General features: G+C 41.3%; 1 protein-coding gene across 1 annotated transcript in view; it reads left to right on the top strand.

Annotated features, from left to right (window-relative positions):
• Nucleotides 1–25,330, top strand: part of mybpc2b (myosin binding protein Cb) — a 100,897-nt gene that overhangs the window by 31,611 nt on the left and 43,956 nt on the right. The window contains exons 3-7 of the mRNA XM_061967696.1: nt 8,828–8,890; nt 8,974–9,122; nt 20,549–20,666; nt 20,735–20,783; nt 20,856–20,915. Of these exons, the coding sequence (XP_061823680.1) occupies nt 8,828–8,890; nt 8,974–9,122; nt 20,549–20,666; nt 20,735–20,783; nt 20,856–20,915 (439 nt within the window). The remainder of the gene's footprint in view (nt 1–8,827; nt 8,891–8,973; nt 9,123–20,548; nt 20,667–20,734; nt 20,784–20,855; nt 20,916–25,330) is intronic.

Raw genomic sequence — 25,330 nt, 5'->3', positions numbered from 1 at the left:
TTATATATTAAAGGCCTACTGAAATGTGATTTTCTTATTTAAACGGGGATAGCAGGTCCATTCTATGTGTCATATTTGATCATTTTGCAATATTGCCATATTTTTGCTAAAAGGATTTAGTAGAGAACATCGATGATAAAGTTTGCAACTTTTGGTCGCTGATAAAAAAGCCTTGCCTGTAGCGGAAGTAGCAGACGAGTAGCGTGACGTCACAGGTTGTGGAGCTCCTCACATCTGCACATTGTTTACAATCATGGCCACCAGCAGCGAGAGCGATTCGAACCAAGAAAGCGACGATTTCCCCATTAATTTGAGCGAGGATGAAAGATTCGTGGATGAGGAAAGTGAGAGTGAAGGACTAGAGGGCAGTGGGAGCGATTCAGACAGGGAAGATGCTGTGAGAGGCGGGTGGGACCTGATATTCAGCTGGGAATGACTAAAACAGTAAATAAACACAAGACATATATATACTCTATTAGCCACAACACAACCAGGCTTATATTTAACATGCCACAAATTAATCCCGCATAACAAACATCTCCCCCCTCCCGTCCATATAACCCGCCAATACAACTCAAACACCCGCACAACACACTCAATCCCACAGCCCAAAGTACCGTTCACCTCCCCAAAGTTCATACAGCACATATATTTCCCCAAAGTCCCCAAAGTTACGTACGTGACATGCACATAGCGGCACGCACGTACGGGCAAGCAATCAAATGTTTGGAAGCCGCAGCTGCATGCGTACTCACGGTACCGTGTCTGCGTATCGAACTCAAAGTCCTCCTGGTAAGAGTCTCTGTTGTCCCAGTTCTCCACAGGCCAATGGTAAAGCTTGACTGTCATCTTTCGGGAATGTAAACAATGAAACACCGGCCGTGTTTGTGTTGCTGAAGTCGGCCGCAATACACCGCTTCCCACCTACAGCTTTCTTCTTTGCTGTCTCCATTGTTCATTGAACAAATTGGAAAAGATTCACCAAAACAGATGTCCAGAATACTGTGGAATTTTGGATGAAAACAGATGACTTAATAGCTGGCCACCATGCTGTCCCAAAATGTCCTCTACAATCCGTAACGTCACGCGCAGGCGTCATCATACCGAGACGTTTTCAGCAGGATATTTCACGCGAAATTTAAAATTGCACTTTAGTATTGGCATGTGTTGCAATGTTAAGATTTCATCATTGATGTATCAGACTGCGTGGTCGGTAGTAGTGGGTTTCAGTAGGCCTTTAATATATATACATGTATATATATATATATATATAGGATAAAAGTTTGGAAACATCTTCTCATTTAATGTGTTTTCTTTGTATTCATGACTATTTACATTGTAGATTGTCACTGAAGGCATCAAAACTATGAATGAGCACATGTGGAGTTATGTACTTAACAAAAAAAAGGTGAAATAACTGAAAACGTGTTATATTGTAGTTTCTTCAAAAACGCCACCCTTTGCTCTGATTACTGCTTTGCACACTCTTGGCATTCTCTCGATGAGCTTCAAGCACACCTGTGAAGTGAAAACCGTTTCAGGTGACTACCTCTTGAAGCTCATAGGGAGAATGCCAAGAGTGTGCAAAGCAGTAATCAGAGCAAAGAAAACTAGAATATAAAACATGTTTTCAGTTATTTCACCTTTTTTTGTTAAGTACATAACTCCACATGTGTTTGTTTATAGTTTTGATGCCTTCAGTGACAATCTGCAACGTAAATAGTCAAGAAAATAAAGAAAACACATTGAAATGAGAAGGTGTGTCCAAACTTTTGGCTTGTACTGTATATACAGGTAAAAGCCAGTAAATTAGAATATTTTGAAAAACTTGATTTATTTTAGTAATTGGATTCAAAAGGTGTAACTTGTACATTATATTTATTCATTGCACACAGACTGATGCATTCAAATGTTTATTTCATTTAATTTTGATGATTTGAAGTGGCAACAAATGAAAATCCAAAATTCCGTGTGTCACAAAATTAGAATATTACTTAAGGCTAATACAAAAAAGGGATTTTTAGAAATGTTGGCCAACTGAAAAGTATGAAAATGAAAAATATGAGCATGTACAATACTCAATACTTGGTTGGAGCTCCTTTTGCCTCAATTACTGCCTTAATGCGGCGTGGCATGGAGTCGATGAGTTTCTGGCACTGCTCAGGTGTTATGAGAGCCCAGGTTGCTCTGATAGTGGCCTTCAACTCTTCTGCGTTTTTGGGTCTGGCATTCTGCATCTTCCTTTTCACAATACCCCACAGATTTTCTTTGGGGCTAAGGTCAGGGGAGTTGGCGGGCCAATTTAGAACAGAAATGCCATGGTCCGGAAACCAGGCACGGGTAGATTTTGCGCTGTGTGCAGGCGCCAAGTCCTGTTGGAACTTGAAATCTCCATCTCCATAGAGCAGGTCAGCAGCAGGAAGCATGAAGTGCTCTAAAACTTGCTGGTAGACGGCTGCGTTGACCCTGGATCTCAGGAAACAGAGTGGACCGACACCAGCAGATGACATGGCACCCCAAACCATCACTGATGGTGGAAACTTTACACTAGACTTCAGGCAACGTGGATCCTGTGCCTCTCCTGTCTTCCTCCAGACTCTGGGACCTCGATTTCCAAAGGAAATGCAAAATTTGCATGGTTGGGTGATGGTTTGGGGTGCCATGTCATCTGCTGGTGTTGGTCCACTCTGTTTCCTGAGATCCAGGGTCAACGCAGCCGTCTACCAGCAAGTTTTAGAGCACTTCATGCTTCCTGCTGCTGACCTGCTCTATGGAGATGGAGATTTCAAGTTCCAACAAGACTTGGCGCCTGTATTAGCCTTAAGTAATATTCTAATTTTGTGACACACAGAATTTTGGATTTTCATTTGTTGCCACTTCAAATCATCAAAATTAAATGAAATAAACATTTGAATGCATCAGTCTGTGTGCAATGAATAAATATAATGTACAAGTTACACCTTTTGAATGCAATTACTGAAATAAATCAAGTTTTTCAAAATATTCTAATTTACTGGCTTTTACCTGTGTATATATATATATATATATATATATATATATATATTTTTTTTTTTTTTTTTTTTTTTTTTTATTTATTTATTTTTTTTCATAGCATAAATCTCCAGATCAACTTCAGACCGCTCCATCGATATCCATCCATCCATCCATCTTCTTCCGCTTATCCGAGGTCGGGTCGCGGGGGCAGCAGCCTAAGCAGGGAAGCCCAGACTTCCCTCTCCCCAGCCACTTCGTCCAGCTCCTCCCGGGGGATCCCGAGGCGTTCCCAGGCCAGCCGGGAGACATAGTCTTCCCAACGTGTCCTGGGTCTTCCTCGTGGCCTCCTACCGGTCGGACATGCCCTAAACACCTCCTTAGGGAGGCGCTCGGGTGGCATCCTGACCAGATGCCCGAACCACCTCATCTGGCTCCTCTCGATGCGGAGGAGCAGCGGCTTTACTTTGAGCTCCCCCCGGATGACAGAGCTTCTCACCCTATCTCTAAGGGAGAGCCCCGCCACCCGGCGGAGGAAACTCATTTCGGCCGCTTGTACCCGTGATCTTGTCCTTTCGGTCATAACCCAAAGCTCATGACCATAGGTGAGGATGGGAACGTAGATCGACCGGTAAATTGAGAGCTTTGCCTTCCGGCTCAGCTCCTTCTTCACCACAACGGATCGATACATTTCCGCATTACTGAAGACGCCGCACCGATCCGCCTGTCGATCTCACGATCCACTCTTCCCTCACTCGTGAACAAGACTCCGAGGTACTTGAACTCCTCCACTTGGGGCAAGATCTCCTCCCCAACCCGGAGATGGCACTCCACCCTTTTCCGGGCGAGAACCATGGACTCGGACTTGGAGGTGCTGATTCTCATCCCAGTCGCTTCACACTCAGCTGCGAACCGATCCAGTGAGAGCTGAAGATCCTGGCCAGATGAAGCCATCAGGACCAAATCATCTGCAAAAAGCAGAGACCTAATCCTGCAGCCACCAAACCGGATCCCCTCAACGCCTTGACTGCGCCTAGAAATTCTGTCCATAAAAGTTATGAACAGAATCGGTGACAAAGGGCAGCCTTGGCGGAGTCCAACCCTCACCGGAAACGTGTCCGACTTACTGCCGGCAATGCGAACCAAGCTCTGACACTGATCATACAGGGAGCGGACCGCCACAATCAGACAGTCCGAAACCCCATACTCTCTGAGCACTCCCCACAGGACTTCCCGAGGGACACGGTCGAATGCCTTCTCCAAGTCCACAAAGCACATGTAGACTGGTTGGGCAAACTCCCATGCACCCTCAAGGACCCTGCCGAGAGTATAGAGCTGGTCCACAGTTCCACGACCAGGACGAAAACCACACTGTTCCTCCTGAATCCGAGGTTCGACTATCCGGCGTAGCCTCCTCTCCAGTACACCTGAATAGACCTTACCGGGAAGGCTGAGGAGTGTGATCCCACGATAGTTAGAACACACCCTCCGGTTCCCCTTTTTAAAGAGAGGAACCACCACCCCGGTCTGCCAATCCAGAGGTACTGCCCCCGATGTCCACGCGATGCTGCAGAGTCTTGTCAACCAAGACAGCCCTACAGCATCCAGAGCCTTAAGGAACTCCGGGCGGATCTCATCCACCCCCGGGGCCTTGCCACCGAGGAGCTTTTTAACTACCTCAGCAACCTCAGCCCCAGAAATAGGAGAGCCCACCACAGATTCCTCAGGCACTGCTTCCTCATAGGAAGACGTGTTGGTGGGATTGAGGAGGTCTTCGAAGTATTCCCTCCACCGATCCACAACTTCCGCAGTCGAGGTCAGCAGAACACCATCCGCACCATACACGGTGTTGGTAGTGCACTGCTTCCCCTTCCTGAGGCGGTGGATGGTGGTCCAGAATCGCTTCGAAGCCGTCCGGAAGTCGTTTTCCATCGATATAAAGTTTTTTATTTATTTTTTACCAACTCACCAACATCATTTTTATTAGGTGTAAGTTGGCAGATTCAAAGCAATTATTCGTCTAATATGAATATATGGAACTATATTAACACATTTGTATGTGCTCTGTTTAAAACACCACAGTAATAAATGAGTAAATAAATAGATGAATCAATGAATGAATAAATAGACAATGAGTAAGTAAATAATTACTAAATACATAAGTAAGCAAAGTTCTCATAAATAAATTAAGTAATTTAAGATTCTCATGAGATGAGAATCTTAAATTAATAAGGTTCAAGATGTATTCATCAAAAGCCTTCTTTGTATATTGAACTCGATTATGTTGCATTGTTTGAGCTCTTTGTGCAATGCATTCCATCAAGTAATTCCACATATTGACTTATGTCAGTGAATGATAGACAAAATTCCCCAAAAAGTGCAGTTCCCCTTTAAATTCGATGCTTTAGTTTATTAAAATGTGTATTATTAAAGCAACATCAGCAAGTGTGTGTTGTTGGGATGTTCAAGGTCATTGCAGGTAATACTATTGCAGTTCTGTGTCTTACATCTTTTTTTGAGAGCGAGAGGGATATTATTGCCTTTCACTCCCTGACACAAAGGTTTAATCACACATTGTTTTTCCATCAGCTGTGGTCAATCCTGAAGGGAAGGGTAAGCGTGACGGTGTTCTGTCACTGCACGCCTATGTTCCTTTAAACCTGCACCCCATGTTGTTCTGTACCCATGTACATTTAAATGTTCTCTTTGTATACTGTCATATCTCGTACGTGTTAAAACATATGTGTTGTTTATTAAAGGGGAACATTATCAACAGACCTATGTAAGCGTCAATATATACCTTGATGTTGCAGAAAAAAGACCATATATTTTTTTAACCGATTTCCGAACTCTAAATGGGTGAATTTTGGCGAATTAAACGCCTTTCTAATATTCGCTCTCGGGTTGTGACGTCACATCGGGAAGCAATCCGCCATTTTCTCAAACACCGAGTCAAATCAGCTCTGTTATTTTCCGTTTTTTCAACTGTTTTCCGTACCTTGGAGACATCATGCCTCGTCAGTGTGTTGTCGGAGGGTGTAACAACACGAACAGGGACGGATTTAAGTTGCACCAGTGGCCCAAAGATGCGAAAGTGGCAAGAAATTGGACGTTTGCTCCGCACACTTTACCGACGAAAGTTATGCTACGACAGACATGGCAAGAATGTGTGGATATCCTGCGACACTCAAGGCAGATGCATTTCCAACGATAAAGTCAAAGAAATCTGCCGCCAGACCCCCATTGAATCTGCCGGAGTGTGTGAGCAATTCAGGGATAAAGGACCTCGCTAGCATGGCAAGCGAGCTAAACCCCCTGGATGTCTTGGCTCACACCGTCCCTTAAACTGGACAGATCAGCTTTCAGGAAAAGAGCACTGATGAGGGTATGTCTACAGAATACAGGTAAAAGCCAGTAAATTAGAATATTTTGAAAAACTTGATTTATTTCAGTAATTGCATTCAAAAGGTGTAACTTGTACATTATATTTATTCATTGCACACAGACTGATGCATTCAAATGTTTATTTCATTTAATTTTGATGATTTGAAGTGGCAACAAATGAAAATCCAAAATTCCGTGTGTCACAAAATTAGAATATTACTTAAGGCTAATACAAAAAAGGGATTTTTAGAAATGTTGGCCAACTGAAAAGTATGAAAATGAAAAATATGAGCATGTACAACACTCAATACTTGGTTGGAGCTCCTTTTGCCTCAATTACTGCGTTAATGCGGCGTGGCATGGAGTCGATGAGTTTCTGGCACTGCTCAGGTGTTATGAGAGCCCAGGTTGCTCTGATAGTGGCCTTCAACTCTTCTGCGTTTTTGGGTCTGGCATTCTGCATCTTCCTTTTCACAATACCCCACAGATTTTCTATGGGGCTAAGGTCAGGGGAGTTGGCGGGCCAATTTAGAACAGAAATACCATGGTCCGTAAACCAGGCACGGGTAGATTTTGCGCTGTGTGCAGGCGCCAAGTCCTGCTGGAACTTGAAATCTCCATCTCCATAGAGCAGGTCAGCAGCAGGAAGCATGAAGTGCTCTAAAACCTGCTGGTAGACGGCTGCGTTGACCCTGGATCTCAGTAAACAGAGTGGACCGACACCAGCAGATGACATGGCACCCCAAACCATCACCCAACCATGCAAATTTTGCATTTCCTTTGGAAATCGAGGTCCCAGAGTCTGGAGGAAGACAGGAGAGGCACAGGATCCACGTTGCCTGAAGTCTAGTGTAAAGTTTCCACCATCAGTGATGGTTTGGGGTGCCATGTCATCTGCTGGTGTCGGTCCACTCTGTTTCCTGAGATCCAGGGTCAACGCAGCCGTCTACCAGCAAGTTTTAGAGCACTTCATGCTTCCTGCTGCTGACCTGCTCTATGGAGATGGAGATTTCAAGTTCCAACAGGACTTGGCGCCTGCACACAGCACAAAATCTACCCGTGCCTGGTTTACGGACCATGGTATTTCTGTTCTAAATTGGCCCGCCAACTCCCCTGACCTTAGCCCCATAGAAAATCTGTGGGGTATTGTGAAAAGGAAGATGCAGAATGCCAGACCCAAAAACGCAGAAGAGTTGAAGGCCACTATCAGAGCAACCTGGGCTCTCATAACACCTGAGCAGTGCCAGAAACTCATCGACTCCATGCCACGCCGCATTAACGCAGTAATTGAGGCAAAAGGAGCTCCAACCAAGTATTGAGTATTGTACATGCTCATATTTTTCATTTTCATACTTTTCAGTTGGCCAACATTTCTAAAAATCCCTTTTTTGTATTAGCCTTAAGTAATATTCTAATTTTGTGACACACGGAATTTTGGATTTTCATTTGTTGCCACTTCAAATCATCAAAATTAAATGAAATAAACATTTGAATGCATCAGTCTGTGTGCAATGAATAAATATAATGTACAAGTTACACCTTTTGAATGCAATTACTGAAATAAATCAAGTTTTTCAAAATATTCTAATTTACTGGCTTTTACCTGTATATTAATTGATGAAAATTGGGCTGTCTGCACTCTCAAAGTGCATGTTGTTGCCAAATGTATTTCATATGCTGTAAACCTAGTTCATAGTTGTTAGTTTCCTTTAATGCCAAACAAACACATACCAATCGTTGGTTAGAAGGCGATCGCCAAATTCGTCCTCGCTTTCTCCCGTGTCGCTGGCTGTCGTGTCGTTTTCGTCGGTTTCGCTTGCATACGGTTCAAACCGATATGGCTCAATAGCTTCAGTTTCTTCTTCAATTTCGTTTTCGCTACCTGCCTCCACACTACAACCACCCGTTTCAATACATTCGTAATCTGTTGAATCGCTTAAACCGCTGAAATCCGAGTCTGAATCCGAGCTAATGTCGCTATAGCTTGCTGTTCTTTCCGCCATGTTTGTTTGTGTTGGCTTCACTATGTGACGTCACAGGAAAATGGACGGGTGTGTATATAACGATGGTTAAAATCAGGCACTTTGAAGCTTTTTTTAGGGATATTGCGTGATGGGTAAAATTTTGAAAAAAACTTCGAAAAATATAATAAGCCACTGGGAACTGATTTTTAATGGTTTTAACCATTCTGAAATTGTGATAATGTTCCCCTTTAACCTGTTTGCACTTTTCTCCTATGCCTGCTACAAAACCACATTTGCGTCATGTTGTCGTTGTCCAAATTACATTTTGTCTCTTTTTTTTATGTCATTAAACAAGACTGGAGAACTGTCAACAAATAATGTATGCTTGGTGCTGCACTTTGGATTGTTTCAGGGGTGATGCAGTGAGGAAAAACCTGGTTGTAAAAGGAAAATATAAGGTATATTAATGATGATTTATTCTCTTTCAGAGGTGACGGAGCTCACGGGGCTCTTTGCGGAGAAGCCGGCAGATCATGTGACGGCTGTTTCAGGTTAAAACGCATAGGAGTGATGATGTGTTGGTTTTAATGCGGTTATCACCTGTTTGAAGCCTGCGGTGTTTGTTTAATGACAGGCACGGATGTGACCCTCATTGCAAAGGTGGACTCCAGCACCCTGACAAGGAAGCCCACCATGAAATGGTTGAAGGGAAAATGGCTGGACCTCGGCAGCAAGGCCGGGAAGCACATGCAGTTCAAAGAAAGCTACGACAGGAACACAAAGGTAATGCAACAATTTGTGCTGTATTGTCAAACTAGTAGTGTGTAAACACAATGTTGCCGTCACCCACTGGTATTACTGCAATTGGACATAAATTAGATTTTACAAATCACTAAAAACAATGTGGAAAACCCCCAGAGGTGGGTAGAGTAGCCAGAAATTGTACTCAAGTAAGAGTACTGTTACTTTAGAGATTTATTACTCAAGTAAAAGTAAGGAGTAGTCACCCAAATATTTACTTGAGTAAAAGTAAAAAGTATGTTGTGAAAAAACTACTCAAGTACTGAGTAACTGATGAGTAACATACACACTCATATCATATATATATATATATATATATATATATATATATATATATATATATATATATATATATATATATATATATATATATATATATATATATATATACATACATATACATTGATATATACAGTATATAATTTATAAGTATTTATTTTGCTGTTTTTGTTTACATGTTAAAGGTGTTTTAATGAATATACATGCATGTTTAACATATAGATTCCTTTCTTTAATGAAGACTAGAATATAAGTTGGTGTATTACCTGATTCTGATGACTTGCGTTGATTGTAATCAGACAGTCGTGATGATAACGTCCACGTTTTCAAATGCAGGAGAAGAAAAGTTCCTCCTTTCTGTCTAATACCACATGAAAGTGGTGGGTTTTTGGCATCCTATTTGTCCAGCTTCCATATTCGTTTTTATACACTTTACAAGAAATATATTGGTGTCAAACTCCGTAGCTTGCTAGCTTGTTTACGCTGGCTTTCGGAGACTCTTGTTTTGAAAGCGCAGGCGCGATGGCGCGACACTTTTATTGTGAAGACAGGAACGTTCTCATGTGCGGTCAGTCTTGAGGCTTTTGACGGTACGGTTGAAATAAAACAAGTATCTTTTTTCCTTCACACTTTTGATTGATTGATTTGAACTTTTATTATTAGATTGCACAGTACAGTACATATTCCGTACAATTGACCACTAAATGGTAACACCCCAATAAGTTTTTCAACTTGTTTAAGTCAGGTCATGTGACCACCTGGCTCTGTTTGATTGGTCCAACGTCACCAGTGACTGCATCTGATTGGTGGAACGAAGTGAAACGTCACCAGTAAGGCAGGCACTGAAGGTCTGTCTGACAGACCAAAACAAACAAAGCGTGCATTAACAGATCGATAAAAATTAGTAGCGAGTAGCGAGCTGAATGTAGATAAAAGTAGCGGAGTAAAAGTAGCGTTCCTTCTCTATAAATATACTTAAGTAAAAGTAAAAGTATGTTGCGTTAAAACTACTCTTAGAAGTACAATGTATCCCAAAAGTTACTCAAGTAGATGTAACGGAGTAAAAGTAGCGCGTTACTACCCACCTCTGAAAACCCCCCACAAAGAAGTTCTAAGTAAATATAAACATTACAAAGGCAGTAAGGTCTACCGGTACTTGTTTTTTCAAGAACAATCCTGACAAAAAAAGCATACTATCATATTGTTTAAGCTCAGAACTCTTTACTCAAAACCTGTATTTTTTTTTCTAGTTAGTTCTACTCGCTTATGATAAACTGTCGGAAACATCTCGTCTTACTCACTAGCATTAGCTTATAGATAGAGATGTCTGATAATATCGGGCTGCTGATATTATTGGCCGATAAATGCTTTAAAATGTAATATCTGAAATTATCGGTATCGGTTTCAAAAAGTAAAATGTATGACTTTTCGAAACGCCGCTGTACGTAGTGGTACACGGACGTAGGGAGAAGTACAGAGCGCCAATAAACCTTAAAGGCACTGCCTTTGCGTGCCGGCCCAATCACATAATATCTACGGCTTTTCACACACACAAGTGAATGCAAGGCAGACTTGGTCAACAGCCATACAGGTCACACTGAGGGTGGCCGTATAACCAACTTTAACACTGTAACAAATATGCGCCACACTGTGAACCCACACCAAACAAGAATGACAAACACATCCGCACCGTAACACAACATAAACACAACAGAACAAATACCCAGAACCCCTTGCAGCACTAACTCTTCCGGGACGCTACAATATACACCCCCCGCTACCCACTAGCCCAAAAAACCCCGCCCCCCCCAACCCCGCCCACCTCAACCTCCTCATGCTCTCTCAGGGAGAGCATGTCCCAAATTCCAAGCTGCTGTTTTGAGGCATGTTAAAAAAAAAAATAATGCACTTTGTGACTTCAATAATAAATATGGCAGTGCCATGTTGGCATTTTTTTTCCATAACTTGAGTTGATTTATTTTGGAAAACCTTGTTACATTGTTTAATGCATTCAGCAGGGCATCACAACAAAATTAGGCATCAGAATGTGTTAATTCCACGACTGTATATATCGGTATCGGTTGATATCGGAATAGGTAATTAAGAGTTGGACAATATCAGAACATCGGATATCGGCAAAAAAGCCATTATCGGACATCTCTAGTTATAGAGATCGACGTAACTGTTTTCCAACCGAAGAGAGTACGTGTGACGGACAGTGCCGAGATGAAAAAAGAGACGGGATGTTAATTTGACGTACAAGTGTTTTGAGTTTTGCTCCGTCACAGAAACAATTACGATTGTAAGTTGAGGTACTACTGTGTAATAAAAGTCTCTCTTGGCGCTAGGCAAAGGCGGTCGCGCTCCCTCACTCTCCGTTTCTGCCCTGCTTGCCTTTGTCTTGTCCCGCCTTGTTTAACTTTCTTAGAGCCTCTTTTTGCACCGCTCTCCAAATCTAAACAATGGAATTGATCAACTGGCCTCTCAACAAAAGTGACAAGAACTCGGATTGGGGTAACCTGCCTGTCCTGACGGAACAATCTTTGCCGGACGCGTGCCCGGCGACTCTTTAAGTCGAGGACGTTGAATATATTTACCTATTCGTAATCATAATAACAGAACATATACTGATTGGAGTAAACGTTGCCCTGGTGTATCGACAAATTGAAAGATGTCAAATCTGCCACAAATGGTGCAGGCAAAACGTGGACACTCAGACTTTTGTGATTTTGAATTCAATCACAAACTGAACAACATCTTGGAGACACCGTCTGACCTGCATGGCGAAGTATGATGAATTTGACGACCAGAAATGAACAATTAGAGTGAAAAGTAGAAATGTGTTTTTGCTCGCTCAAACACAAAAATTCTAATCTGGATTGTTTTCCCATATTGCAAGCAACGTGGCAAGTTCCACCTTTTTCCTACCTTTCACAGTGGTGACCCAGCAGCATTCCTGTTCTGTCACCCTGTACAGCGTGTGTCTGGTCTTGAATGGGTTTGTGCTGGAAATGTAGATGTGTTGTTATTTTTAAGTGCAATGACAATGAAGTGCCATCTTATCCTAAATCGTAACACCTGGGTTTTCGTCACTGTCACTGAGGCGTAGGGATGATTCTCGAAACCGGTTTTCCCGGTTGTTCGATAAGAAAAGAACCGATTCCTCGGATTCAAATCCCTTTTTGAGAACCAGTACCCGTTATCGAGACCACTATAGTAAAGAAAAAGAGTTGGTTCTTTATTCGAATCCCTGGGAACGAATCCCGTCCCGACCAGAAATGCCCCTTGAGACATCACAAGAAATGACGTCACGTAGCTCAGTCATTAGGTGCAGATAGGGAAAGCAGGAAAAAAATGGACCGGAAAAAGCGCTCCAAGGTGTAATAAAGTTCAAAACAAAAGGTATAATCCAATGAATAACTTTACTGAGAGATTTGAGCAGGGTACAAACACACGACAAACACTTTTACGACCAAGCGGAAACATAGCAACCAGGCTAGCAACGCACCTCCTTTACGGCAGCTGTCGCAACGTTCTTAAAAGCAACCGCAGCACATACATATACAGGTAAAAGCCAGTAAATTAGAATATTTTGAAAAACTTGATTTATTTCAGTAATTGCATTCAAAAGGTGTAACTTGTACATTATATTTATTCATTGCACACAGACTGATGCATTCAAATGTTTATTTCATTTAATTTTGATGATTTGAAGTGGCAACAAATGAAAATCCAAAATTCCGTGTGTCACAAAATTAGAATATTACTTAAGGCTAATACAAAAAAGGGATTTTTAGAAATGTTGGCCAACTGAAAAGTATGAAAATGAAAAATATGAGCATGTACAATACTCAATACTTGGTTGGAGCTCCTTTTGCCTCAATTACTGCGTTAATGCGGCGTGGCATGGAGTCGATGAGTTTCTGGCACTGCTCAGGTGTTATGAGAGCCCAGGTTGCTCTGATAGTGGCCTTCAACTCTTCTGCGTTTTTGGGTCTGGCATTCTGCATCTTCCTTTTCACAATACCCCACAGATTTTCTATGGGGCTAAGGTCAGGGGAGTTGGCGGGCCAATTTAGAACAGAAATACCATGGTCCGTAAACCAGGCACGGGTAGATTTTGCGCTGTGTGCAGGCGCCAAGTCCTGTTGGAACTTGAAATCTCCATCTCCATAGAGCAGGTCAGCAGCAGGAAGCATGAAGTGCTCTAAAACTTGCTGGTAGACGGCTGCGTTGACCCTGGATCTCAGGAAACAGAGTGGACCGACACCAGCAGATGACATGGCACCCCAAACCATCACTGATGGTGGAAACTTTACACTAGACTTCAGGCAACGTGGATCCTGTGCCTCTCCTGTCTTCCTCCAGACTCTGGGACCTCGATTTCCAAAGGAAATGCACAATTTGCATGGTTGGGTGATGGTTTGGGGTGCCATGTCATCTGCTGGTGTCGGTCCACTCTGTTTCCTGAGATCCAGGGTCAACGCAGCCGTCTACCAGCAAGTTTTAGAGCACTTCATGCTTCCTGCTGCTGACCTGCTCTATGGAGATGGAGATTTCAAGTTCCAACAGGACTTGGCGCCTGCACACAGCGCAAAATCTACCCGTGCCTGGTTTACGGACCATGGTATTTCTGTTCTAAATTGGCCCGCCAACTCCCCTGACCTTAGCCCCATAGAAAATCTGTGGGGTATTGTGAAAAGGAAGATGCAGAATGCCAGACCCAAAAACGCAGAAGAGTTGAAGGCCACTATCAGAGCAACCTGGGCTCTCATAACACCTGAGCAGTGCCAGAAACTCATCGACTCCATGCCACGCCGCATTAACGCAGTAATTGAGGCAAAAGGAGCTCCAACCAAGTATTGAGTATTGTACATGCTCATATTTTTCATTTTCATACTTTTCAGTTGGCCAACATTTCTAAAAATCCCTTTTTTGTATTAGCCTTAAGTAATATTCTAATTTTGTGACACACGGAATTTTGGATTTTCATTTGTTGCCACTTCAAATCATCAAAATTAAATGAAATAAACATTTGAATGCATCAGTCTGTGTGCAATGAATAAATATAATGTACAAGTTACACCTTTTGAATGCAATTACTGAAATAAATCAAGTTTTTCAAAATATTCTAATTTACTGGCTTTTACCTGTATATACAACATATCTCCCTTTTTTAACTTTTGTTTTTCTTTCCTTGTAAACAAAACAAAATAACACTGTATATGTGTTGTCTGTCTAATTATAAATAATGCAGACGAGGCGTGTTGGCTGAGTTCTTTACGTTTACTTTCACAGCGTGCTCATAACCTCATTCTTAGCTGCCGGCGTGGCGACATGCAACAACACTTTTCGGGGCTACCGAGCATGCTCGTCACTCCCGTTGCATGCTGGGTAGTGTAGTTGTTATATCCCCTAGCTCATAACATCACATCTTTCCTCCTATAAAGAAATAATGTTAACTCAATAAAGTGTATTTCTTTTTTTAGCTTTAACTTTTCATTTTTTTAGCATTGTAACCACATTTGCAAACAACTTTTCTCTTCATAGAATTTTCTTTCAATAAAGAAATAAAGTGCAACAATGTCAAAGCATCATAACAAACAGTTATGTCGAATAGCAGCAGAAGTGCACTTTTTGGAGAGCTGTATTATTTTCAGTTTTGTGCCCAAGGGACTGATTTTATTTAACACTATATTATTATTTATACACCTATATTGATCACAGAGACAGGTTGTGTTTGTGTAACTGTATATATATTTTTTTCCTGAAAAATCCCACTTAATATACTTTGGGTAACAACAGTCAGTATTTATTTATTTTATTTTATTTTTTTAGGGGGGTAACAGTTAATATTTATTTATTTATTAGATTTTATTTTTTTCTTATATAATAAAAGTGAGTTTTTGTTAAACCAAATATTGTGTGTTTTTTTCCATATACAACAACCTATCTGGACTCGATAAGAGAATCGATAAGGAATCGGTTCAATAAGAGGATTCGATAATGGGCTCGAACTCGATAATTTCTTATCAAACATCATCCCTACTGAGGCGTGGGCGCTCAAGCGGCAGAATAGTTTGTTGCATGCAATGTTTCGTACAATCATCAAGACATTTTTGGAAACTTGGGTGGAATCGTGGTCGGATAAGTGGGGTGTACAAAAACGGAGGTAAATTTGATCCGGTGTTTGACATTCAAAACCCGTAGGATTCCTTTACTGAAAGAGGACACGGAGCAGTGAAAGTGGCAATCAAAATGTTAAAAAAAAAAAATCACTAATATCGTTAAATACAATCTGTCAAATTTCAATCATATAAAACCATTCCTCACATCCAAGACGGCTAAAGTTTATATGCACACCATGATATTCTCACATATAAATTATTGTTTCACTACTTGGACACACACAACAGAAACTGTTCTAAAACCCATCAAGTCTCTCTTTAAAGGGCAGTTAAAATCCTTGACAGGAAACCAAAGCACTTCCACAATTGTATTATTGTCAATCTATCAATCAATCAATCTTTATTTATATAGCCCTAAATCACAAGTGTCTCAAAGGGCTGCACAAGCCACAACGACATCCTCGGTACAAAGCCCACATACGGGCAAGGAAAAACTCACCCCAGTGGGACGTCGATGTGAATGACTATGAGAAACCTTGGAGAGGACCGCATATGTGGGTAACCCCCCCCCCCTCTAGGGGAGACCGAAAGCAATGGATGTCGAGTGGGTCTGACATAATATTGTGAGAGTCCAGTCCATAGTGGATCCAACATAATAGTAAGAGTCCAGTCCATAGTGGGGCCAGCAGGACACCATCCCGAGCGGAGACGGGTCAACAGCGCAGAGATGTTCCCAGCCGATGCACAGGCGAGCGGTCCACCCCGGGTCCCGACTCTGGACAGCCAGCACTTCATCCATGGCCACCGGACCTGTGCCCCCCCTCCTCAAGGAAAAGGGGAGCAGAGGAGAAAAGAAAAGAAACGGCAGATCAACTGGTCTAACAGGGGGGCTATTTAAAGGCTAGAGTATACAAATGAGTTTTAAGATGGGACTTAAATGCTTCTACTGAGGTAGCATCTCTAATTGTTACCGGGAGGGCATTCCATAGTACTGGAGCCCGAATAGAAAACGCTCTATAGCCCGCAGACTTTTTTTGGGCTCTGGGAATCACTAATAAGCCAGAGTTCTTTGAACGCAGATTTCTTGCCGGGACATATGGTACAATGCAATCGACAAGATAGGACGGAGCTAGACCGTGTAGTATTTTATACGTAAGTAGTAAAACCTTAAAGTCACTTCTTAAGTGCACAGGAAGCCAGTGCAGGTGAGCCAGTATAGGCGTAATATGATCAAACTTTCTTGTTCTTGTCAAAAGTCTAGCAGCCGCATTTTGTACCAACTGTAATCTTTTAATGCTAGACATAGGGAGACCCGAAAATAATACGTTACAGTAGTCGAGACGAGACGTAACGAACGCATGAATAATGATCTCAGCGTCGCTAGTGGATAAAATAGAACGGATTTTAGCGATATTACGGAGATGAAAAAAGGCCGTTTTAGTAACACTCTTAATGTGTGATTCAAACGAGAGAGTTGGGTCGAAGATAATACCCAGATTCTTTACTGATTCGCCTTGTGTAATTGTTTGGTTGTCAAATGTTAAGGTGGTATTATTAAAAAAAAACTTAACATTCTTGAACTGGATAGCTACCAGATCTTTATGGATGCTTGTCTCAGACTTCAAAGTTTTAAATGCACCTGCACCTCTACCGTTAGATGAATCCATTCAGAGGAGAAACAGTGAAGGACGGAGAACTAGGGCCTTGTCCAGAGGTGATTGCAGTACGCCAAGACATAGAACAAAATTCAGTCATTGATTGATTGATGGAAACTTTTATTAGTAGATTGCACGGTACAGTACATATTCCATACAATTGACCACTAAATGGTAACACCCAAATATATTTTTCAGCTTTTTTAAGTTGGGGTCCACGTTAATCAATTCATGGTCAAATGGTCACCTCTGGAAGAGGACCGCAATCCTGGAAAAGGTTGCCCACCCACATTAGAGACTGTGATAACTCTCCACTTTTCAAAAAAAAAAAATCAAATCAAATCAAATCAACTTTATTTATAAAGCACATTTAAAATTGACCACAGGGGTAGCCAAAGTGCTGTACAATGAGCAGGTTAAAAGATAAAACGAGTACCGAGCAAACACAACACAACACAAACAGAACACGATAAAAAATAAATAATTAAAATAGAATTAATAAAAACATAAAAACATAAAAACAGGATCACAGCAGGTGTATTATGGGGCGCCATTGCAGGATGGATATCACTCAGTGTTAAAAGCCATGGAATAAAAGTATGTTTTTAAGAGAGATTTAAAAACAGGAAGAGAGGAGGCTTGTCTAACACTCAGGGGTAGGTCGTTCCAGAGCTTGGGAGCAGCAACGGCGAAAGCTCTGTCACCTCTAAGCTTCAGCCTTGTGTCGGGGACCGTCAACAGCAGCTGATCGGCTGATCTTAAGGATCGGGTGGGGCAGTAAGGCTGAAGGAGGTCGGAGAGATAGGTTGGCGCGAGGTTGTTTAGACATTTAAAAACAAATAAAAGGAGTTTAAAATGTATTCGGTAACGCACAGGGAGCCAGTGAAGGGACGCGAAAATAGGGGTGATGTGCTCACGTCTGCGGGTCTGTGTTAGCAGACGAGCAGCAGAGTTCTGCACGAGCTGCAGGCGGGCGAGGGAGGCCTGGCTAATGCCAACATACAGGGCATTACAGTAATCAAGACGAGTCGAGATAAAAGCGTGGATTAATTTCTCAAGATCATGTCTTGATAGAAACGGTTTCACTTTCGCTATTTGGCGTAATTGATAAAAGCTTTTTTGAACGACGCTGCTGATTTGTTTTTCGAATTTTAAATCTGAGTCAAACTTTACCCCCAGGTTTGTGACAGAGTCGCTGAGATACGGGGTCAGAGTGCCGAGGTCAACGTTGGGGGAGGGAGAGCGACTTGGACCGAACAACATAACTTCTGTTTTGTCTTCATTTAGGCTCAGGAAGTTAGCTGAAAGCCAGACTTTGATGTCGTGCAGGCAGTCAATAAGACGTTGAACCGTGTTATTTTGTGCCATGGGAAAATAAATCTGGCAATCATCGGCATAAAAATTAAATGCAATACTGTACTTCCTAAAAATAGAACCAAGGGGGAGAAGGTAAAGCGCAAATAAAATTGGGGCAAGGATTGAGCCCTGGGGGACCCCATGTGGTAAAGGAGCTGTGGACGACATAAAACTGTCTACTTTTACACAAAAACTCCTGTCGGTTAGGTACTACCGGAACCAGTTGAGGGCGGCACCTTAAACACTGGCTAAAAATAAATCAGACATGCACCCATTAAACCATTAAACACGGTTTCCAGACTCCAGCACGTTCCAGTGGGCTTCTGGCCAGCGTATTTGAAGCTATGAGTGAATTGTCTGTCCTGGTCTATTGTCTTGTAATTGTGTATCGCAACTGCTTGTCTTGTCTGTTTTATGATGTCTTATTTATTTGGTTCTTATTTCTGTCATTGTGGTTTTAAAATCTTATGTGTCTCACTGTGTTATTTTAGAAACCTGCTGAAAATGAGCATTTATGCTGAGTCCGGCGCATTTACACTGTTTATTCAAGTGTTGATTAATTAGATTAGACATCAGACAAACTTTAATGATCCACAAGGGAAATTGTTCCGCACAGTAGCTCAGTTACAAAGGATGGAAAGTGTAAGGATGGAAAGGATAATGCAGGTATAAAGTAGACTAAAAATGTACCGTAGTAGCAATATGAAATATAACATATATGTAATATTTACATATTATATATACAGTATATGATATATACTGATATATTATATCATATCATTAGAGATGTCCGATAATGGCTTTTTTGCCGATATCCGATATTCCGATATTGTCCAACTCTCAACTACCGATTCTGATATCAACCGACAGTCGTGGAATTAACACATTATTATGCCTAATTTTGTTGTGATGCCCCGCTGGATGCATTAAACAATGTAACAAGATTTTCCAAAATAAATCAACTCAAGTTATGGGGAAAAAAAAGGCCAACATGGCACTGCCATATTTATTATTGAAGTCACAAAGTGCATTATTTTTTTTAACATGCCTCAAAACAGCAGCTTGGGATTTGGGACATGCTCTCCCTGAGAGAGCATGAGGAGGTTGAGGTGTGGGGGGGAGGGGGGGTAGTAGCGGGGGGTGTATATTGTAGCGTCCCGGAAGAGTTAGTGCTGCAAGGGGTTCTGGGTATTTGTTCTGTTGTGTTTATGTTGTGTTACGGTGCGGATGTTCTCCCGAAATGTGTTTGTCATTCTCAGTTGGTGTGGGTTCACAGTGTGGCGCATATTTGTAACAGTGTTAAAGTTGTTTATACGGCCACCCTCAGTGTGACCTGTATGGCTGTTCACCAAGTAAGAGTTGCATTCACTTGTGTGTGTACGAAAAGCCGTAGATATTATTTGATTGGGCCGCCACACAAAGGCAGTGCCTCTAAGGTTTTCTTGGCGCTCTGTACTTCTCCCTACGTCTGTGTACCACTCCGTACAGCTCTGTTTTAAAAAGTCATAAATTTCACTTTTTGAAACCGATACCGATCATTTCCGATATCACATTTTAAAGCATTTATCGGTCGATAATATCGGCAGTCCGATATTATCGGACATCTCTAGATATTATATTTCTATATAATATATGCAATATATAACAATTACTATGTACAATATTACAGTATATGCAACAGCTCCAGTATAAAATAGAGAGTAGATCCAGCAGGAATTATACATTATAAACAAAGAGAGGTAGCGAGCATAGAAGCGGTCAGGTAATAGGCTGATATCATCTATTGCTGTATGGCGAGTGATTATGCAGCTGGATGGAGTGCGGAATGAAAGAGTTCTTGAATCGAATGTGCACTGTCCCTATGAAATAAATGAAATGAAATTAAATTGAAATCTTTGAACAATTATTTATAATGATTTGTATGAACATGCAGTCTTGTTTGGGCTATCCTTTCAAATGCATCCACATCTTATGCCTCCCCTAAAAAAAGATCTACACGTACGAAATGAAGATCATCAAAGTGGTCCCCGGTGACGCGGGCGGCTACAGGTGCGAGGTGACGGCCAAAGACAAATGTGACAGCTCTACCTTCGAGGTCTCCGTGGAGGGTAAGTGAAAGCGGATACAGGCTGCAGTCGCCCCTAATTTGCCATCCCTGCAACTTCTCCCATTTCAGCCTCCCAGCAAGAGGAGCAGGCGGACATTTTGTCTGCATTTAAGAGAGCGTAAGTGCGTGTTCGTAAGTGACAGCGTGCAAAAGCTTGACGCTCATTGCATTTATGCTTCCATCCACAAAGGGACGCGGGAGAGGATGATGGCGATCTGGACTTTAGCGCTCTTCTCAAAGCAGCTAAAAAGTGAGAACACTACCAAGCACAAACTCACATTAAGATAGACGCTCTACTGACTTGGAAACCACATGTGAAAGCAGTACAGTCTAAATTGGCTAAGGGTGTCTCCATTTAGTGGAAAATGCAGAAAATACTAAATCAAAATTCACTAAGAACGATATACTTAGTAGCTCTTTTAATGCCGCATTTACAGTATTGCACTGAAGTTTGGGGGCACACCTACAGGGACACTATTGAACCGCTATTTAAGCTCCAGAAAAAGGCAATTAGAATTAAAGCTGCAAGCAGCGATGGACGGGACCGACTTTGACGGCACATAAAATCCAAACCGGAGCAGTAATTAAAACTCTTTGGTCAACTTTTAATCAGAAGGGTTCAATCTCTTTCCTGTGCTAGTTTGAAGCCGACACGACAAACGCGCTCAGAGGAGATAATGTTTGAAAAAAAGTGACGGGTTTTTACAAAACGTTTGTTTTGAAGGTGGAATTGCAAACTTCATGTTGATTTTTGCTGGGTGTTGTCAAAATATGAAATGTAGGTCTAAGTGAGACCTACATAGAAGTTTTTGTTTCATGTCTCTGAGACATTCCTACTGGAAGTTACAGGCAGTTTTGTCTTTGATTTTTTTCCTAGGGGGCGCTAGAGCGCAATTTTGAGTTTTGGGGGTTTTTTTTGTTTTTTTTTATTAGATTGCAATTTTTGCCAGTCCTGATGTGTGTGTCCAGTTTGGTGAGTTTTGAAGTCTGTTAAGGAGGTCAAATTACAGCTCAAAAAGGCAAAAGTAACTGTTTTTAGTAAACTTTTGTTTTGAAGGGGGAATTGCCAACTTCCTGTTGATTTTTGCTGAAGGGTGTCAGTGTATGAAATCTAGATCTAAGTCAGACCTACATAGAGGTTTTTGTTTCATGTCTCTGAGACATTCCTACTGGAAGTTACAGGCAGTTTTGTCTTTGATTTTTTCCTAGGGGGCGCTAGAGCGCAATTTTCAGTTTTGGGGTTGGTTTTTTTTTTATTAGATTGCAATTTTTGCCAGTCCTGATGTGTGTGTCCAGTTTGGTGAGTTTTGGAGCCTGTTAAGTGGGTCAAATTACAGCTCAAAAAGGCAAAAGTAACTGTTTTTAATAAACTTTTGTTTTGAAGGGGGAATTGCCAACTTCCTGTTGATTTTTGCTGAAGGGTGTCAGTGTATGAAATCTAGATCTAAGTCAGACCTACATAGAGGTTTTTGTTTCATGTCTCGAAGACATTCCTACTGGAAGTTACAGGCAGTTTTGTCTGTGTTTTTTCCTAGGGGGCGCTAGAGCGCAATTTTGAGTTTTGGGGTTGGGTTTTTTATTAGATCGCAATTTTTGCCAGTCCTGATGTGTGTGTCCAGTTTGGTGAGTTTTGAAGCCTGTTAAGAGGGTCAAATTACAGCTCAAAAAGGCAAAAGTAACTGTTTTTAGTAAACTTTTGTTTTGAAGGGGGAATTGCCAACTTCCTGTTGATTTTTGCTGAAGAATGTCAATGTATGAAATGTAGGTCTAAGTCAGACCTACATAGAGGTTTTTGTTTCATGTCTCTTAGACATTCCTACTGGAAGTTAAAGGCAGTTTTGTCTGTGTTTTTCCCTAGGGGGCGCTAGAGCGCAATTTTGAGTTTTGGGGTTGGGTTTTTTATTAGATCGCAATTTTTGCCAGTCCTGATGTGTGTGTCCAGTTTGGTGAGTTTTGAAGCCTGTTAAGAGGGTCAAATTACAGCTCAAAAAGGCAAAAGTAACTGTTTTTAGTAAACTTTTGTTTTGAAGGGGGAATAGCCAACTTCCTGTTGATTTTTGCTGAAGAATGTCAATGTATGAAATGTAGGTCTAAGTCAGACCTACATAGAGGTTTTTGTTTCATGTCTCGAAGACATTCCTACTGGAAGTTACAGGCAGTTTTGTCTGTGTTTTTTCCTAGGGGGCGCTAGAGCGCAATTTTGAGTTTTGGGGTTGGGTTTTTTATTAGATGGCAATTTTTGCCAGTCCTGATGTGTGTGTCCAGTTTGGTGAGTTTTGAAGCCTGTTAAGAGGGTCAAATTACAGCTCAAAAAGGCAAAAGTAACTGTTTTTAGTAAACTTTTGTTTTGAAGGGGGAATTGCCAACTTCCTGTTGATTTTTGCTGAAGAATGTCAATGTATGAAATGTAGGTCTAAGTCAGACCTACATAGAGGTTTTTGTTTCATGTCTCGAAGACATTCCTACTGGAAGTTACAGGCAGTTTTGTCTGTGTTTTTTCCTAGGGGGCGCTAGAGCGCAATTTTGAGTTTTGGGGTTGGGTTTTTTATTAGATCGCAATTTTTGCCAGTCCTGATGTGTGTGTCCAGTTTGGTGAGTTTTGAAGCCTGTTAAGAGGGTCAAATTACAGCTCAAAAAGGCAAAAGTAACTGTTTTTAGTAAACTTTTGTTTTGAAGGGGGAATTGCCAACTTCCTGTTGATTTTTGCTGAAGAATGTCAATGTATGAAATGTAGGTCTAAGTCAGACCTACATAGAGGTTTTTGTTTCATGTCTTGAAGACATTCCTACTGGAAGTTACAGGCAGTTTGTCTGTGTTTTTTCCTAGGGGGCACTAGAGCGCAATTTTGAGTTTTGGGGTTGGGTTTTTTGATTAGATCGCAATTTTTGCCAGTCCTGATGTGTGTGTCCAGTTTGGTGAGTTTTGAAGTCTGTTAAGGAGGTCAAATTACAGCTCAAAAAGGCAAAAGTAACTGTTTTTAGTAAACTTTTGTTTTGAAGGGGCAATTGCAAACTTCCTGTTGATTTTTGCTGAAAAATGTCAATGTATGAAATCTAGGTCTAAGTCAGACCTACATAGAGGTTGTTGTTTCATGTCTCTTAGACATTCTTACTGGAAGTTAAAGGCAGTTTTGTCTGTGTTTTTTCCTAGGGGGCGCTAGAGCGCAATTTTGAGTTTTGGGGTTGGGTTTTTTATTAGATTGCAATTTTTGCCAGTCCTGATGTGTGTGTCCAGTTTGGTGAGTTTTGAAGCATGTTAAGGGGGTCAAATTACAGCTCAAAAAGGCAAAAGTAACTGTTTTTAGTAAACTTTTGTTTTGAAGGGGGAATTGCCAACTTCCTGTTGATTTTTGCTGAAGAATGTCAATGTATGAAATCTAGGTCAAAGTCAGACCTACATAGAGGTTTTTGTTTCATGTCTCTTAGACATTCCTACTGGAAGTTACAGGCAGTTTGTCTGTGTTTTTTCCTAGGGGGCGCTAGAGCGCAATTTTGAGTTTTGGGGTTGGGTTTTTTGATTAGATCGCAATTTTTGCTAGTCCTGATGTCTGTGTCCAGTTTGGTGAGTTTTGAAGTCTGTTAAGGAGGTCAAATTACAGCTCAAAAAGGCAAAAGTAACTGTTTTTAGTAAACTTTTGTTTTGAAGGGGAAATTGCAAACTTCCTGTTGATTTTTGCTGAAAAATGTCAATGTATGAAATCTAGGTCTAAGTCAGACCTACATAGAGGTTTTTGTTTCATGTCTCTTAGACATTCCTACTGGAAGTTAAAGGCAGTTTTGTCTGTGTTTTTTCCTAGGGGGCGCTAGAGCGCAATTTTGAGTTTTGAGGTTGGGTTTTTGATTAGATCGCAATTTCTGGCAGTCCTGATGTGTGTCCCCAGTTTGGTGAGTTTTGAAGCATGTTAAGGGGGTCAAATTACAGCTCAAAAAGGCAAAAGTAACTGTTTTTAGTAAACTTTTATTTTGAAGGGGGAATTGCCAACTTCCTGTTGATTTTTGCTGAAGAATGTCAATGTATGAAATCTAGGTCTAAGTCAGACCTACATAGAGGTTTTTGTTTCATGTCTCTACGACAAGCAGTTTTGTCTGTGTTTTTTCCTAGGGGGCACTAGAGCGCAATTTTGAGTTTTGGGGTTGGGTTTTTTATTAGATCGCAATTTTTGCCAGTCCTGATGTGTGTGTCCAGTTTGGTGAGTTTTGAAGCCTGTTAAATGGGTCAAATTACAGCTCAAAACGGCAAAAGTAACTGTTTTTAGTAAACTTTTGTTTTGAAGGGGGAATTGCCAACTTCCTGTTGATTTTTGCTGAAGGATGTCAGTGTATGAAATCTAGATCTAAGTCAGACCTACATAGAGGTTTTTGTTTCATGTCTCGAAGACATTCCTACTGGAAGTTACAGGCAGTTTTGTCTGTGTTTTTTCCTAGGGGGCACTAGAGCGCAATTTTGAGTTTTGGGGTTGGGTTTTTTGATTAGATCGCAATTTTTGCCAGTCCTGATGTGTGTGTCCAGTTTGGTGAGTTTTGAAGCCTGTTAAGTGGGTCAAATTACAGCTCAAAAAGGCAAAGGTAACTGTTTTTAATAAACTTTTGTTTTGAAGGGGGAATTGCCAACTTCCTGTTGATTTTTGCTGAAGGGTGTCAGTGTATGAAATCTAGATCTAAGTCA

Source organism: Nerophis lumbriciformis, linkage group LG11 (assembly GCF_033978685.3).
Source record: "Nerophis lumbriciformis linkage group LG11, RoL_Nlum_v2.1, whole genome shotgun sequence".
Lineage (NCBI taxonomy): Eukaryota > Metazoa > Chordata > Actinopteri > Syngnathiformes > Syngnathidae > Nerophis > Nerophis lumbriciformis.
Note: the sequence above shows the minus strand (reverse complement) of the source record. Positions and strands in the feature narration are given on the sequence as shown.